The sequence below is a fragment of the Lithobates pipiens genome, unplaced genomic scaffold (assembly GCF_037356315.1).
Source record: "Lithobates pipiens isolate NorthernLeopardFrog02 unplaced genomic scaffold, aLitPip1_a1.2 Scaffold_18, whole genome shotgun sequence".
Lineage (NCBI taxonomy): Eukaryota > Metazoa > Chordata > Amphibia > Anura > Ranidae > Lithobates > Lithobates pipiens.
The window spans coordinates 366,583,532-366,599,613 of NW_027507758.1; the positions used below are offsets into that span (position 1 = coordinate 366,583,532).

General features: G+C 39.4%; 1 protein-coding gene across 1 annotated transcript in view; it reads right to left on the bottom strand.

Annotated features, from left to right (window-relative positions):
- Nucleotides 1-16,082, bottom strand: part of LOC143986725 (uncharacterized) — a 147,150-nt gene that overhangs the window by 23,217 nt on the left and 107,851 nt on the right. The window contains 8 exon segments of the mRNA XM_077485132.1: nt 1,535-1,723; nt 3,966-4,133; nt 4,270-4,403; nt 6,555-6,677; nt 6,768-6,881; nt 7,709-7,822; nt 11,720-11,842; nt 12,739-12,852. Coding sequence (XP_077341258.1) covers nt 1,535-1,723; nt 3,966-4,133; nt 4,270-4,403; nt 6,555-6,677; nt 6,768-6,881; nt 7,709-7,822; nt 11,720-11,842; nt 12,739-12,852 — 1,079 coding nt within the window.

The window sequence follows — 16,082 nt, forward strand, 5'->3', positions numbered from 1 at the left end:
ACCATATCACACAGCTCCAGGATTTTGCGGTCTGAATAGGATACAATTGCTTTACTTGTGCCCTAATGGGGAACTGTGCAGTATAACATTGGTCACTGCAATAGTGTGAATTGACACTTTATTCTTCTTTGCTTTCTGCATGTTGCATTATAATAAAAATTGACTACTTTTTACAAAAAGTTAAAGTGGACTTAAGCTGTTCCTTTTTTACGTTTTGTTTTGTATTGTGCTAGATTAATCACTTCACACAAAATATTGTACCTGTACTTCATTTGTTAGTGGTTATATTGGGGTGATGCCTGGTACTGGTACTTGGTACTGTTTTTTTAGAGCTAGCAGTTGGCTAGCTCTTGATAACAACCAATACGGCTAATGGCTTGCTCGGCAGTTAAAATAAGGAGCGGGGGGGATGCCCCCCCTCCCACAGCCTTCTGCCGCTCTGCCTGGGTCTCCCATTCGGCACGTCTGCCTGCTGTGTGGAGTCCCAAAGGCTTCAATCAGGTCTCCGATGTATAAACACGGTAAGTAAGTAACGTCACAGCGTTTTGAATACTTTGAAGTGCAAAGGAGGTGTTTTGGGTCTTTTAGACTCCTGATACCTCCTAAAGAGTACCCGTCACTACCTATGTTTACATCCCTTGTGACAGTAATAAAAGTGATCAGATGTTTTTTGTTTTTTTTAAAGGGACAGTGTTAAATAAAAAGTTATAAAATAAATAAGAAAAAAAAGAAAGAAATTTTAAAGCACCCTCGTCCCCGTGAGCTCGCTCACCAATGAAAATGCATGTGCAAGTGGCATCCACTAATGTAAACAGTGTTCAAATAACACATGTGAGGTATTTCCGCCATCGTTAGAGGGAGTGCAATGATTCTAGAAAATTCTACCTTCTCTCTAATTCTGAACAGATAACCATTAAAAAAAAATGTTGCCTACCATAGATTGTCGTCATTCCACGAGCGTGTGCAATTTAAAAGTGTAACATGTTAGGTATCTATTTACAATATGAAAAATAACTTGGGTTAACTTTACTGTTTTCTTATTTTTTTATTTAAAAAAGTGTATCTTTTCCAAAAAAAGTTGCATTTCAAAGATTACTGTGCAAGTACCATGTGACAATAAATATTGTAATGACCGTTATGTTATTATCTAGGGTCTTTGCTAAATATATATATATATATATATATATATATATATATATATTATTTTGGGGTTCTAAGTAATTTTCTAGCAAAAAAAACTGATTTTAACCTGTAAGCAAAAAATGACAAAAATAGGCTTGGGGCTGAAGTGGTTAAAAACCATAACAAGCAATCAAAGATCTGTTTGCTGTTTTTAAGTACTAACTGCACTTTGGATTTTGTATTATATGGGGCTACTAGATTCATATTTAGATGTGCACTGACAATAACACCTGATACGCCTTTCAAGCAAGGTTTTAAAAAAGCCACTTTGCTTTTAGAATAATAATATCAAAGGTACAAGAGCTGAGATAAGGTACAGTATGAATAATCACTGGCACAGTGTAACACTCACATTGTTGACTTGGGTGCTCCAATAAGCGTTTGAGTTATAAATCTCGGACTTGAATGGAGGAACATTGTCCCATGTTATTTTGAGAGCCCATACAGCTTTAAACTGAGTAAAGTTAAAATATGCAGCAACCATGCTTTCTAATGATTCTTTAAATGTTGTATTCACATTGGAGGACTGGAAGTCATAAGCCTGTGATAAGAGAGTAAAAATGTCATACAATAATTAGAAAAGTACATGTATGTGTGTATATATATATATATATTAACATTTTATCCTAATGGTAGACTCATAAAAATATTTTATGTAAACTATTTTAATCATACAACATTCCTTTTTTTATATTCTGTTTTTATTTTATGTGATGTCATAATATGAGCAGAAATAACACGCACTACATCATATGCACTTTGATGCCATCAGTAGTAGACAGAATGAGCATGTAGGTGTATCAAGGGCCATAACTTTGTTGCGACAGCACTAAGCATTAGACAGGGGTTGATTTACTAAAACTGGACAGTGCAAAATCTGTTGCAGCTGTGCACAGAAACCAATCAGCTTCTAACTTCAACCAAATTTTGGGGTAACTGCTCTGAGCATACCGCCTGAGGGGGCCAGCTAATTGCAGCCCACATTCCCTTCTCTGCTCCAAGTTCTGAAAAATCCTATATCCTCTACTGGTGGGAACTAAGGATATTCCCTGAAAAGGGGCTAAAGTTGATGTGTGTCTCCAGTAATGTTCAGTTTGTCCCATAACCATAAGCGTGGTTGATATGAGTGGTGATGTTCAGCTTGATAGACCCTGCTGCTTTGCTGGTATCCATGGCACTCCTGCTAAGTTTTGTCCTGCTGTTGTCTTTTCTAAGGACACCCAGAGTTTAATACCCTGTATTATGGTACCAATTGTGAATTAGCACCATTGCCATTGATTTGTAATATAGGTTATTGTCAGGGAGGCCCAGGCCTTTGTTCATTTTATTTCTGTGTAAGATAGAATAAGCCAGGCAAGGTTGCTTCACTTGCCAGACAAAACTCATTATTAATTTACAAAATTGTTTAAAGAACCCCAGTGGCAGTTCAATAGGCATACAACATTCCATTTGACATGACATGAGACCTGCCTTCTAGGTGCCATGGAAGTTAACAGTTATATTATTCAAGTGAAGTCAATTAGACAAAACCCTCAAACAGAAGACCTGTGAGCAATTTTGGAGAGAGTGACATAAAGGGAGAGCAAGATTATGAGTGACAAATATCTGTTAATTATACTTTTCTTTGGCATCTCTCTTGCAAATCATAAGATAGATGGGGTTAATTACTAAAGAGTTAGAGGCTGTGCACCCAAATTTCCCATCTTACCTGGATTCTTGTTGGCTTTGTCAAGCCTCCCATGGCTTCTCTTCTTCATATCTGGTGGGCATGCCCCCCCCCCCCACCCTAAAGCTTTGGGGCTATGTTGTTTCTTCTCTACAATCTATTTGTTCAGGAATTGGTTTCCAATTCACTTGAACTTTTTTCTTTTTTTCTGTGGTTACTTTTAGGAAGATCTTCGCTGAAGTCCATTGTTGTGACCCCATCCATTTTCTTACTGCTTTCATATCTGCTTTTATATCACTGTCTTTTTTAGCACTTCTGCTGTCACTAGAGGTTCCTCCTGACATCCCCCACGACAGCACGGGATCCACTGCCAACTTCTACTTACAGACCTACGCCCTATCCCTGCTCTGCACTCTCTCTTGCCTTGCCTCTTTATCTATAATTTCTTCTTCTTATCTTGTCCCTTGGAGAATATGATATTTCAATAATAAATAGAGATTCATGGTACATTTGTTCTTTCCCATCCCTCAAGATTACTATGACTTACTCAATTACATGGAATGTCTCCCTTCTGCTACTACAGTTTTTTCTTCCTGTACCCTTATATTCTCCCTGCAGTATACATCTGGATTACCCTTCGGTGGAGATATGGTATGCTACCTTTGTTCTTCATTGTATTATCCTTTTAAAATAACAATAAACTGTTTGTCTAATATTGATGGTTAATTGCTAGATGCTGGAGGGTTAAATCACCTGACATTTTTTTCTATGCCTTGGGTTTTCTATTGTTTGCCCTCTGTGTTTTTTATTCTTGGGTCTTCATACCTGCTGTAACCATTATGAGGGGTCCCAGTCTGTTAGATTTTTTCATGTATTTAATAATAGGAGAAATACTAAAAGAGATACTAGAAAGGTCAAAGGTGGGTGGGGACAATCAAGGATCAGAGCTGGAAATATGGCAGGAAGATCTCTCTATTGGAGAATCCAAGATGAATAAAAAAGCCTACAGTTTACTCAGCCATGCTCTACCAATAAATAAATATCACTTTTCGGTGAACTGACCTTTCAAAGAGTATTGAATCATTTTGTAACTGTCCAATAGCCTACATGACATTACCTGATAAAAGATATCCCCGAAACCAGAGACATCAACATCAGCCCAGAAGGCAGCTAGAATTGGGGGTGTATATGGGTCATTGTTTTCGAAGGTCATGTAAGGATAACTCAGTGCATAGGTGCGGTCATATATGTTGCGTTGAAAAACAATAACACCGTTATCTGTGAACTGGAAAACACAAAGAAAATGATCACATCTTAACATTATCTTATATGGCTTGAGTTAAATAGATACATACATATGATAGGTAATTAAACAGTTGTTAGCTTTCATAAATACATCTTACAATAGAATTCATACTTACATATAGGTTGTTATAAAATGCGGAGTCAAATGGAAAACCAACAGGGACATTAATCAAAGGAGAAACAAAGTCACTGAGGCGTTTTGTTGCTTTGTTGTCCCCTGCTGAAGGGCCATAGCTGAATAAACGTATTTCTGAATAAAAGAAATCAAAATGGAATCTTATTTAATATGAATCCCCAATGTTAATTCATTACAGGGATTATCTTTGCAAAAAAAATTTGCAACCCACAACCAAGTTTGCAGAATTACATCTTATCTATGGTAAAAATATGAACCATATATGAATTTCCACTTTGTAGATCAATCCCCACACATTTACTTCCTTGTATTCTGTGACATATATTCATTATGACCTGTGAGTAGGCATTGCTGTGTCACACATTTCTAAGCCCCTGTACACACGGTCGGACATTCTGCCAACCAAATCCGTCGGATTTTGTCCGTCGGATTTTGCCTGTCGGATCTTGTCCGAAAACTGTTGCATACACACGGTTGGACTAAGTTGTCGAAAAATCCGATCATTCAGAACGTGATGACGTAACGATGGGACTAGTAGCCAATAGCTTTGATGTAGGAATTTGATCTGAGCATGCGTGGCACTTGGTCCGATCAAAATTCTCTACACATGATCGGAGTATGTCCGATCGGCCCAGTTGGTCGGGAAATATTTCCAACATGTTGGAAAATTGGGTCCGACGGATATTCAGACGGAATTAGTCCGATGCATACCACACACAGTCGGATTATCCGACAACACGGTCCGATAGGACACATTCTGATGGATTCTCTGACCGTGTGTACAAGGGCAAAGAGCCTGTCTTCTGAACTACAGAGGTACTCAGAGGAGGAGTTTTAGGAGGTCAAGTCAGTAGAGGAATCACAGCTTGCAGACATCAAGGTACCATGGAACATATACTCCTTAGAAATTTAAATTGAACAGCAGAAGAGAAGCTGCAAAGCATCTAGAGACTACAGGACGTTGTGGAAAGAGATGCCAGTAGAAATGCGGCACTCACATAGTGAAAATATATTTTTCAAGGAAGCTTCAATTTGATTGTCCAAAAAAGTATTGTTTGTATTGCTGTTACAATATTGATGTCAAAAAAGGAAAGTGTATGCTGCGACCATAGATTTTCTTTAAGCACTTGCCGACCTTGTCACGCAGATATACTGCGGCACAATGGCTCTCCTGGGCAAAATTCCAAAGGGGGTATGTCCTACCTGTTTTTGGCCGCCGGGGGCACACACGTGCTGCGCATGGCCAGTGTGCACGATCGTCGCTGGCCATGCACAAACACACAAATCCCTTTACTGTTGAAGGAGACTAGCCATATCGTTTCTTCCTACGAAGTAGGAAAAACGATATGGCTCCTATCCTAGTCATCCCCACACAGTTAGAACATGCTGAGGGAACACATATATAACCGCTTTGTTTTTTGTTTTTTAACTTTTGGGGGTATTTATTATAGCAAAATGTAAAAAATTTTGTTTTTTTTCTAAATTGTCCCTCTTTTTTTGTTTATAGCGCAAAAAAATAAAAACCATACAGGTGATCAAATACCACCAAAAGACAGCTCTATTTGTGAAAAAAGGACGCAAATTTCCTTTGAGTACAGCGTTGAACGGCTGCGCAATTGTCAGTTAAAACGAAGCAGTGCCAAATTGTAAAAAGTGCTGTGGTCAGGAAGGGGGTAACATTTTCCAGAGCTGAAGCGGTTAAACAGTAACTTTAAAAAAAAAAAATAACATAGCTGTTTGTTTGTGGTTGTCCATGTGCAAAGTGAATGTGAAAAGAAGTGACTGTAATTATCAACTGCTGTACTCGCAGGGTTCTAGTGAGGAAAGTGGCAGGGTCTGAACCCCTTTGGATGTGATTAAACTTTTGGGAGTATCTCACCAAAACAGAAATGTTTGTTGCAGAGAATGCCCAAAATATGATTTGAAACTTTGTGCAGACTTCTGTGAAAATCAGTCCGCTAATCACACAAGCAGGAAATGGCATATCTGGGGGGCATTCCGTACGCCATCTGTGTACAGAAAGCCTCCAGGTTGCTATATTGCCTTGCATATTACAGAATTGCATATTAAAAAGGAAAGGTAATTATGTTATTATACAATATGGCTTTTTTGCAATTGTATATGCTATATTATTTTGGAGTGGAGTTACACTTTGAGTAATTAACATGTACCACTTATAGAGAAAAAAAAGAAACTAGTAGGAAAAAAAAATGTAAAATAAAAAAAGCTGCATGCTTAGGCCAAGTAGGTGAGCAGTACACTTACCAGTACAGGTAAAGCCGTCTCCTCTATAGCCACTGTTACAGGTACATTTGTAGGATCCAGGTGTATTGGTGCACATTGCATGCTGATCACAATTATTGAGCCCTTGAGAACATTCATCCACATCTGGAAGAAACATTGACAATATAATTCTTGCCGTCATCCACACAGCTCATCTACTTGCTGCAGATGAATAGAAATTCAGTATTCCCTTACCTGTAGTACAGTTGCTGCCAGTCCAGCCTTTCTGGCACAGACAAGAGTAAGCATTCACTTTGTTTACACAGACTGCACCATTCTTACAAGGGGCACTTGCGCAATCATCAATTTCTATAAAGGCATAAAAAGAAATGTAATTTTGAATAACAAGCAATGCCTAGCTTGCATGGAGGACAATAGAAGCAATCATTCCATGGCAGCAGATGCTCTAATCACATGTCCAGATTTTCCCAAATAATACCTTTTTGAATTCCAGAATGACAGCAGACAACAGCGCTCAGTGCACACTGTCAATAGCGCTGTAGTTTACCATCTTATAATCTTATCTTGTATGGACTCATATGTGAATGTGTGAGATTGGCTTGAGCAGCACCTTCACAGTGACCATCTTAAATGTATTTTTAGAATGTGTAGGTATCTACAGACCACGGACACTGCCCCTCCTACCTCCTTTTAGACCACCACATTCAATAGGTAGCCTAATGGGCTACCAGTTTATTGATTTATCTGCAGAGCACAACCAGAGCTTTGGAAAGTCAGGCCACCTATTATAATTAGTGACCAATAGGAATGTGTCAAATGTGGAAGCAGATGAGATAGGGATCATCAGCAAAATCTGTGGCTGATATTTGCATATTAGTATGCCCAGGTTTTGGCTATACCTGAGCACCTGAAAATTAACCATGGATGAAAGCAAGCATGTAAATATGCTTGTACTCTGAACCTGGGATACCCATATATGCAATGAGCCCACAGGTTCAATCGCTTTGGACTTTTGTCTGCACCAGGCTTCATATAAATATAAATTTAGTTATACATTTCTATAAAATGAGATCTAGGGATCTAAATGACCAATTTCCAGCAGAAATACAGTCTCAGGTATTTCTAGTGCAATAAATGACATAAATAACACATACAGTATATTCTCATGTACTCACCAATTTCACATAATTTTCCACTGTATCCCATGGGGCATGAACAGGAAAAGGAATTCAGAGAACTTATACAAGTTGCACCATTCAAACAAAAATTTCTGAGGCACAAGTTTATAACTGCAGAGAGAAAAAGACAATTTATACATTTTGTGTATTACATGATTGTTTCAAATTCTAACAAACTGCTAGCTGCTACTACTGGTATTTCTTGTTTTTATGAGCAAATATTCAAACACTTGTGCAAAGTATAATTCTCCAACCTATTTCTTTACAGCTAAATAGGGATAGGGGATATCACTTAGCTCATGTTAGTGTTGTCAGCTTTAAAGTTCTTATAAACTAAAGATTGGGTTAAAATCATTCAGTTAACTACTATAGTGATTTTTACTTAGATTGAAAAGTTCTGTTTTGGTCTTATTGGACCAAACAACTTATATTTATATGCAGTTATATACACACGACAGTTACATAATTTATAAGGTTGAAAAAAGTGTACAGGTTCATTCAGTTCAGTCTGAGTGTGTTTTTGTGTGTGATATGTATTCTCTGACAATTCCCATATCCATGTATATGCTACTTTCTGAGGAAGATGTTCCACATTTTTCCTGCTCTAAAGGTATAGAACCCATTTCACAATCTAAGGTTAAACCTCCTTTCTTCTAACCTCAAATTGTAACCATGTTTCCTCTTCAAGAACCTTAGAGTAAACAGTTTATTACAGTTATTGTATTCACCTTTGATATATTTGTACAAAGTAATCAAGTCCCCTCTTAAGCACATCTTCTCCAGAGTCAATAATTGTAACATATGTAATCAATCCTCATAGCTGAGCTCTCCCATCCCCCTATTCATTTTGTTGTCCTTCACTGGATTCTTTGTCCAATGAAAGTAAAGTGCCTGTGCTGACACACTAAGCACTGGCAGGGTAGCCATGAAGTTAGAACCCTTAGTAAATTAGATTACAAATGGATTTTCCTAATGGATACTCTCACACCTCATGTTTTGAACGTGGAACTTTGATTTCTAATTTTATTTTGTTACTGCCCCTTTAAAATGTGTTTGTTTATCTTTGTATTACATATAAGATGCTCCATGATCACATATATTTATTACCTATTTGAGGTATTTATTTACCACATCACATGTTTTATATAATTTATTTACACATTAGAAATCTAATATGTCACTTTTATTTATTTTTACTGTAGACTCATTTTATTTTAATTACTATTCCTTTGTTTTTTTTGCATTCATCCTTTTCGAATATGGACATATACATCGGTTCCCCACACACCTATGTGGTGTGGTCTGTACAAATATACTTCGGTTTATTGTATATACTTTTTATTAATGTGTTTGGATTCCTATGTTTGTTTTGTGGAGGGTAGGATGATTGATTACCTGAATCAATTCCCATTTTTTTTAGATATTTTGGAATAATCCCCATGTTAGTAATATTTATCCAATTAGTTCTATGGATTATTGAAGTTTTTTTAACGTAGTTGTTTGACATTTTTTAGTTAAATGGCTGCCTAAATATGTATAGAAAGATGTCCGCTATGGTAGGCTTTCATAATGAACACTTAGATAAGGGCTTCCATAATGTATTTCAATATGAGTCTATGAGAAAATGGCCACCGACTTAATTGTTACATGTGACGGGCCACAATAAAATGGTTGTTACAATACATTCTATTGGTAGGCTATGGGAAAATGGCCACCAGCAAATACTTACCTATCACACTATATAAGGACACCATTTCTATCTGTTGTTATGCCCAGATGGAGTCACATTATACGTGATGATACGCGTCGGGATTGAGCGTCAGATAGTCCGTAAGTGATGTAGGCGTACAAGCTCGATGCTCGTGGATTATATGTCTAGCTAATCGTTTATAATGTGAGTAAAACCACACTGTTTTTTATAATACAATTTGTTTGAGAAATTATATCACACTATTGGAGCCCCTTTTGTTTACCGCCATCACGGAGGAGACTAGGTGGAACCTCAGGATTACTTATAAGTAAGTATTGCCATCTATCCAGTCCCGAGGGCTGCGTCCATTGCAGAGAGATCCCCAGAGATAAGTGGAGGCACAAGGATCCCCCATGAGAGTTATCTACACCCAATGCTGTTATCTTACGTAAGGTGAGAGGCTTGTGAGCACTGAGGTGTCATATAAGCTTTAAGAAGAGACACCAATCACTTCTATTCACTGTTTGGAATGTGGAAGAATTGTAGCACTTTTTTATAGCTGCGCTGTTGGATTTATATTGTCATCACTGAGACTTTAGTTATTTAATCAGTCACTTTATTGGCATTTGAGTATATGTTTATTATAGAAACAATGAATATGTATTTGTCTTTTTTATGAAATGTTTCGTTTTATGAAGTGTAGCACACTCTACCAGAAGGTAGGTGCTAGTAAGGGTTGTTTTACTAGGTTTGTTCAGCAAAGGCAAATTTAGTCAGGCCTATGCTACAAGCTGGGCCTGTTTGTTTTGATCTTGGGCTGGGAGTGGTTAGAGTAGCAGTGGGTGTGACCACCTGGCTCCAGTTCTGAGGCACCTCCCCTGCTTTCAGGGAGAATGTTCTGGAAAAAAGAGGCTGTGCTTAGAGCTGGAGTGGCAGGCAGCACATGTGGGAGCTCTGACCAATCCCTAACTGGCATTGGCGGGGGGCGGGCCTCCTATATATATGCTGAGGCGACATGCTGCTGGGAGGAGTAGTCAACTAGGTGATGTGAGGAATGGAGTGCTAGACAGACGCAGGAGCACACCCCCATCTGGGGGGGGTGTGGAATTGCAGAAAGATGCCCGGGGAGAACTGGGAGGGAACATTGCCTTTACACGGTCACTGGCAATGTCTCTGTTACCACACTGTTAGTGGCAGGGAACTCCTGGAGCAAAGGGGCAGGAGAAGCTGTCGGAACACATGGTCCAGGAAAGTTCCTCATTGAGAAACCAGGGCTGGGAGGTTGGAAGTTCAGTGAGTGTTACCACAGTGGATGGCTGGAGGATATGCCAGGGAACTCTGCTTCTACACAGTCACTAGCAGAGTCTTTATAATGCACACGGTGGATGGTGAAGAGTCCTGGACCAGAGAAGAGACTGTGAGGATGTGTGTGTCAAACTAGTGTGGCCGGGGGACACATGGTTTGCAAGTTGGACTGGCTGGGAGCAGTAGTCCATTTCTTAGAATATAGACTTTGACCTACTAGGCCCCCGGGGAGAGGTTCTGCAGACCTCAGGCCTAGTAGCAGTGAGTCACCAGAGCCAGTATAGGTGCTTATTCAGTGTGAATTCTTCATACCCATTAGAAGAGGATGTGTTATACCTTAAACATAATTACAAGTTGTGCAGGAGGAAACCAAGGGTGCAAGGAGAAGCAAGTTTGGCAGGTGGTGAAAACAAGACCATTACTTTTACAAGGTCAAAAGTGATGTTTCTGTCCCTCACACGGTGATGGAAAACTCTTAGTAACAGTAGTCTGCATGGAGATTGTAGAGGGAGCAATAGTCTGCATGGAGATGCAGGGGGAGTAACAGTCTGCAGGGAGCTGCAGAAGAAGATTTCTACTTAAGTGTCAAGTGTACACATTCAATCTTCAGGCTCTGTAAATATGATGGCAATGATTATTTCTAAGGGCATCCCATACCTCAATCCCTATCCAAGTTGTACCCCCCAATAAAACAACAAAAACAAATCTTGCAAATATAGTTACATAGTTACATAGTTACATAGTTAGTCAGGTTGAAAAAAGACACAAGTCCATCCAGTTCAACCCTAAAATGACTGTTCATTGTCTCTGGAAAGGATGCATGAAGTCTGGCAGTGGGGTGATTTGGGGATTGTTTGTCAGTAGTGCTAACAACATGGCTACAGAAGTATCTTATGCACACTATGTTATGTAATGCATAGTAATACACAATTATATTGACAGCGCAACATCATCACCATTTCTTGTACAAAATAATATATAATTATTATTATTATTATTAATCCCACACTTACATTGACAACTTTGGCCAGTTTCTCTATATCCTGTCTTGCAGGTACATGTGTAAGAACCTCTGGTGTTAATGCATACGGTATCCGGGTCACATTTTGCAGTTCCCAGGGAGCATTCATCAACATCTGAAAAGCAAACAAAGTTTAGCTATATACAGTATATCCATAAGAAACATCCAGTATAAAAATATTTCAGAACTACAATAAATAAAATGTAAAATGTAGATGTACTAGTGGTAATTAACAAAGAGTTGGGCACACACAATGCTTAAACAACACTTCTAAACTTAGAACATGCAACAGATGCTGCTTCTAATAAATTAAAGGGGATCACTGTTTTTTGGGGAATGATCTGTTTTTTGGCTCTGACAGGCAAAGCACACAGCACAGAGAACAGAGAGAGCTGGCGCTGCAGGCCACAGTCTCTGCCTGTCCCCATCCCTGCTTGACTCAGATTGGAGAGGAGTAGGATGTTAAGCCTGTGCAGTCTCTGCTCGTGTTGTGTGTTCACTGCAGTGGCAGGGAGAGGGATGTGAGTGGTCGCACTTGGCCGGAATAGGAGGCAGTTTTTTTTAATCAGGTGCAGACCTGTGCTAGTTTCTATTTTACTCTGAATGAAAAAAAATGGGGAGAAGATAGACTTGAAACAGGTCTCTGTTAATGTGATGCACGCCACATCATTATAATGGCACAGGAAGCTTAGTTAATTCCCCAGATAGGCTCTAAAACTTCAGAGATTTCAGGATGATTTAACTATGTCAAACAAAATAGGCTCCAAACAGTGCATACAACAAAATTGAGTGGCTGCCAGCATAAGAACTTGAATGGCAAAACAAATTGTCTGTTGCAACCAATTACAGTATATTTTGCGTTGCAGGTAAAAGTAAGTATTGGAACGATAGTTGGGTTTTTCTTCTTACAGTTCTTCAGAATTAGTACAGTTCATACATAGTTTACTTACTAATAAAAACCAGCAATGACGAGAAATGCATTAACACACATGTGTATGTACATTTTCTTACCTTCATTGCATGTGCTTCCCTGCCAACCAGCTTGACACAGACAGGAGAAAGTATAGTATCCATCAATACAGGTACCATCATTTTTACATGGGCTTGAGGCACAGTCATCAGGGTCTGCAATAAAACACATCTATCTTTCAGAAAGGAATAAAAATGCAAGCTAGCCATATAACAATATAATCAGGCCTGGGAGAATGGGGGGGGGGGGGGCAGAAGGGTGATGTACCCCTGACACAGTGTTGATATGTGGAGGGGGTGGGGGAGGAAAATGCTGGGAGCTTCAGCTGCTTTGTTCATCTGTCAGAAGAAGCAGGTGCCGCTGAGGAGTGAGGGCAGGTTGTTCTTCTACCTGTTTACCATTGTCATGTGACATATCACATGACTTGAGATAGAAGGGAGGAGAAGCTGTCTTCATTCCCCTTGGGCGCAGAGCTAAGAAGGAGGTCTGAACTAAGTGAGTATACAGAGGGTGGGGGATAACTCAATCCTAGACTTCCCCTCTTCTCCCCAAAACCCATCAAACACCCCTAACCTTCTCCCTTAGAGCCCTTAAGCCACTTTCCTCCCTCAGAGTCCCCAGGATCCTTTTAGATCTATCCATGTTTTTGGTGACACCCATCTTAATCAATGGGATGCAGCAAAGTGGGATTTTGGAAAAGGCTCCTGTACTATTTAGGTGCCACTCCAGTGTGATTTCAGCACCATTGACTTCTATGTTATCTCACAGAAGTCGCACTATCATTAGATAAGAAGCGATTCCTGTAAGAATTTGATAGATATTTTTTTTTTTTAACCCTCACCTCTGCTCCCAGGTCATTGATACCTAAAAACTCTTTATCCAAGTACATTCCATTCACATCTGAGCGTAGCCAAAATATGCATTCCCACTCATTTTTTATTGCCCTATGCACAGCACCCATAAGGCAGCCCATTCACTTGAACGGGTTGCCCTACACGCAACAATGCCAAAGTAGTTTCAGAACCTTTTCGGTCATGGAGAGTCACACGATTTTTGAGTGCACTATTTAGAGAGTTTGTAGTGCATTGTGCTGCGTGGCAAAACACGCATCTGCCAACCGTGATCGGGGTGTCATTAACAATTAGGATGCATTCGCAGCTGTACATTACTGAACGCACGGCAACCCGCTCAAAAAATTTGCATTTCGCCTCATGTTTCCAAACACTCATCAGCTTGCATTGTCATTTTTCAAATGTGTGATATTGTGCTAATGTATTTGAATTATTTTAGCTGTTTTGGCTGGATTTGTGACGTCATACCAGTCTGGGGGTGGGGGGAGCTTTGGTTTATTTAATTTTTTTTCTTTTTTCTGTATTTTATGATTGGTTGATAGTTATTTAAATTATTTTCACTGTTACCCCACAATTTATCACATGCCTGACGAAGGGGTCCTGCGTGACTTTGCAACTTGCACTCTCCTTGTGTTGTGATCATGCAATAAATTATCCATTTGGACGCTATTTATGTCATTCCATGGTGTACTGGCAAATATCTTCATTGTGACTTGAACCAGTATCCAGCTGATTATTGTTGCAGTACCCAAAATTGAGAGCTCATCCCGGAATGTGTGTGATGGGCATATGATGAAGCTCATTTAGGCTGCATTCGCATCTGCACATTTCTAAACACAAATCACTTGCACTTTGCTGCACATTTTAGAAATACTCTGCAAAATGCACATCACACTTGCATTGCCATTTAGGCTGCATTTGCACCTACGCATTTCTGAACAAAAACATGTGTGCTTCACCGCATGTTTTGTAAACATGCTGCAAACATGCATTTGTTTGTGCTGTCATTTAGGCTGCATTTGCTTTACTTCTGAATGCAAAAATGCTTTGCCACATGTTTCAGAAGTGCACTGCAAATGCACGCCATGCTTGTGTTTCCATGGAACTGCAAGTGTGGCATGCCACACAACACAGAGAAACCAGGAAGTAAAAAGGAAAAGGATGTATGTCACACTATTGTTACCAGTGGCCAAAACCAAAAAACACATAACATCAAGGTTGTATTAAGTCGTACGAAAGTTCCACTACATAGCCTTATAAAAGTCGCAAGCAAGTTGCATTAAAACCGCATCAAGTCACAAGCAGAAAAGCATCTGGATCGCAAAAGTGTGCTGTGAAGTGGCCCTGACACTGAAGTAGCAACAGTTTTCTTCTTAGTCACAACTTGCGGAAATGTGTTTCCTTCCAGTGACACTACCAACACAGGGTAATTTTTCAGTGACAGCACTGATACGAGGAGAATTTTTTCCTTCCAGTGAAACCACTGACACAGTGACATTTTTCCTTCACCACAGTTTGCCCCATATTTGTGCACCAATTTTAAGGGGAAAAAAAACCTGTTGCTCTAACTGCTTAAACTGTGTTAGCTGGTATAAGGCTTTTGTTAGTCAAGTTAGTCATCTAAACCTGCTAGGACATCTAATGCCGCGTACACACGACCGCACTTTCCGGCAGACTAGGTACGACGGTCTTTCCGACGGACTTTCAACGGAGTTCCGACGGACTTTCAAACAAAAGGACTTGGCCAAACATGAACAGACTAATTCCATTCCTTTTGAACATGATGACGTATGACGGGACTAGAAAAGGAAGTTAGTTCAGTAGCCAATAGCTTCCCTTGTGTCGTATTTGGTCTGTCAGACCAGCATACAGACTAATGGTTTTCCCGATAGGAATTGAGTCCGTCGGACAGATTTGAAACATGTTCTATTTCGAGGTTCGTCTGAATTTTTTTAATGTAAAATGATCAGATTAGTCCACACACGATCGGATTGTCCGACGGACTGATTACTTCGAACCTAGTCTGCCAGAAAGTCCGGTCGTGTGTACATGGCATAACACTACCCTACCCACAGACTGACAATGCTCCATTCAGAATGGAGACACTTAAAGTGTTACTGGCCAGATCCCCAGGTAAAAGGAAGAAAAAAAAAGTAAAAAAATAAAAAAGACAACTAATGCAGCCACCACATTCAGGATTACTAAACTGCAATATATTGATTTTTTTTTATTCAATTATACTGGAGTTCATTTTTATTAGGTGTGTGCTTTGGACAAATTGGACACAGATTAGCATACCTGTCACTGCTATTCAGGACTCCATCAGATAGATTTGCCTTCACTTACTGTCTTTTTGACAACTTTTTCCCAGACAGAAACAGAAAAAGTTTCCAATAGTAGCACAGACAAAAATATATATATATATTTTTTTAAAGTACGGTAGGGATTAGATCCATTGCCAGATCAATCTCCCTGTTGCAGATTTACCCTAAGTTTTTATCATGTGAAACCATTGGAGTTAGGTAAATCCCTCT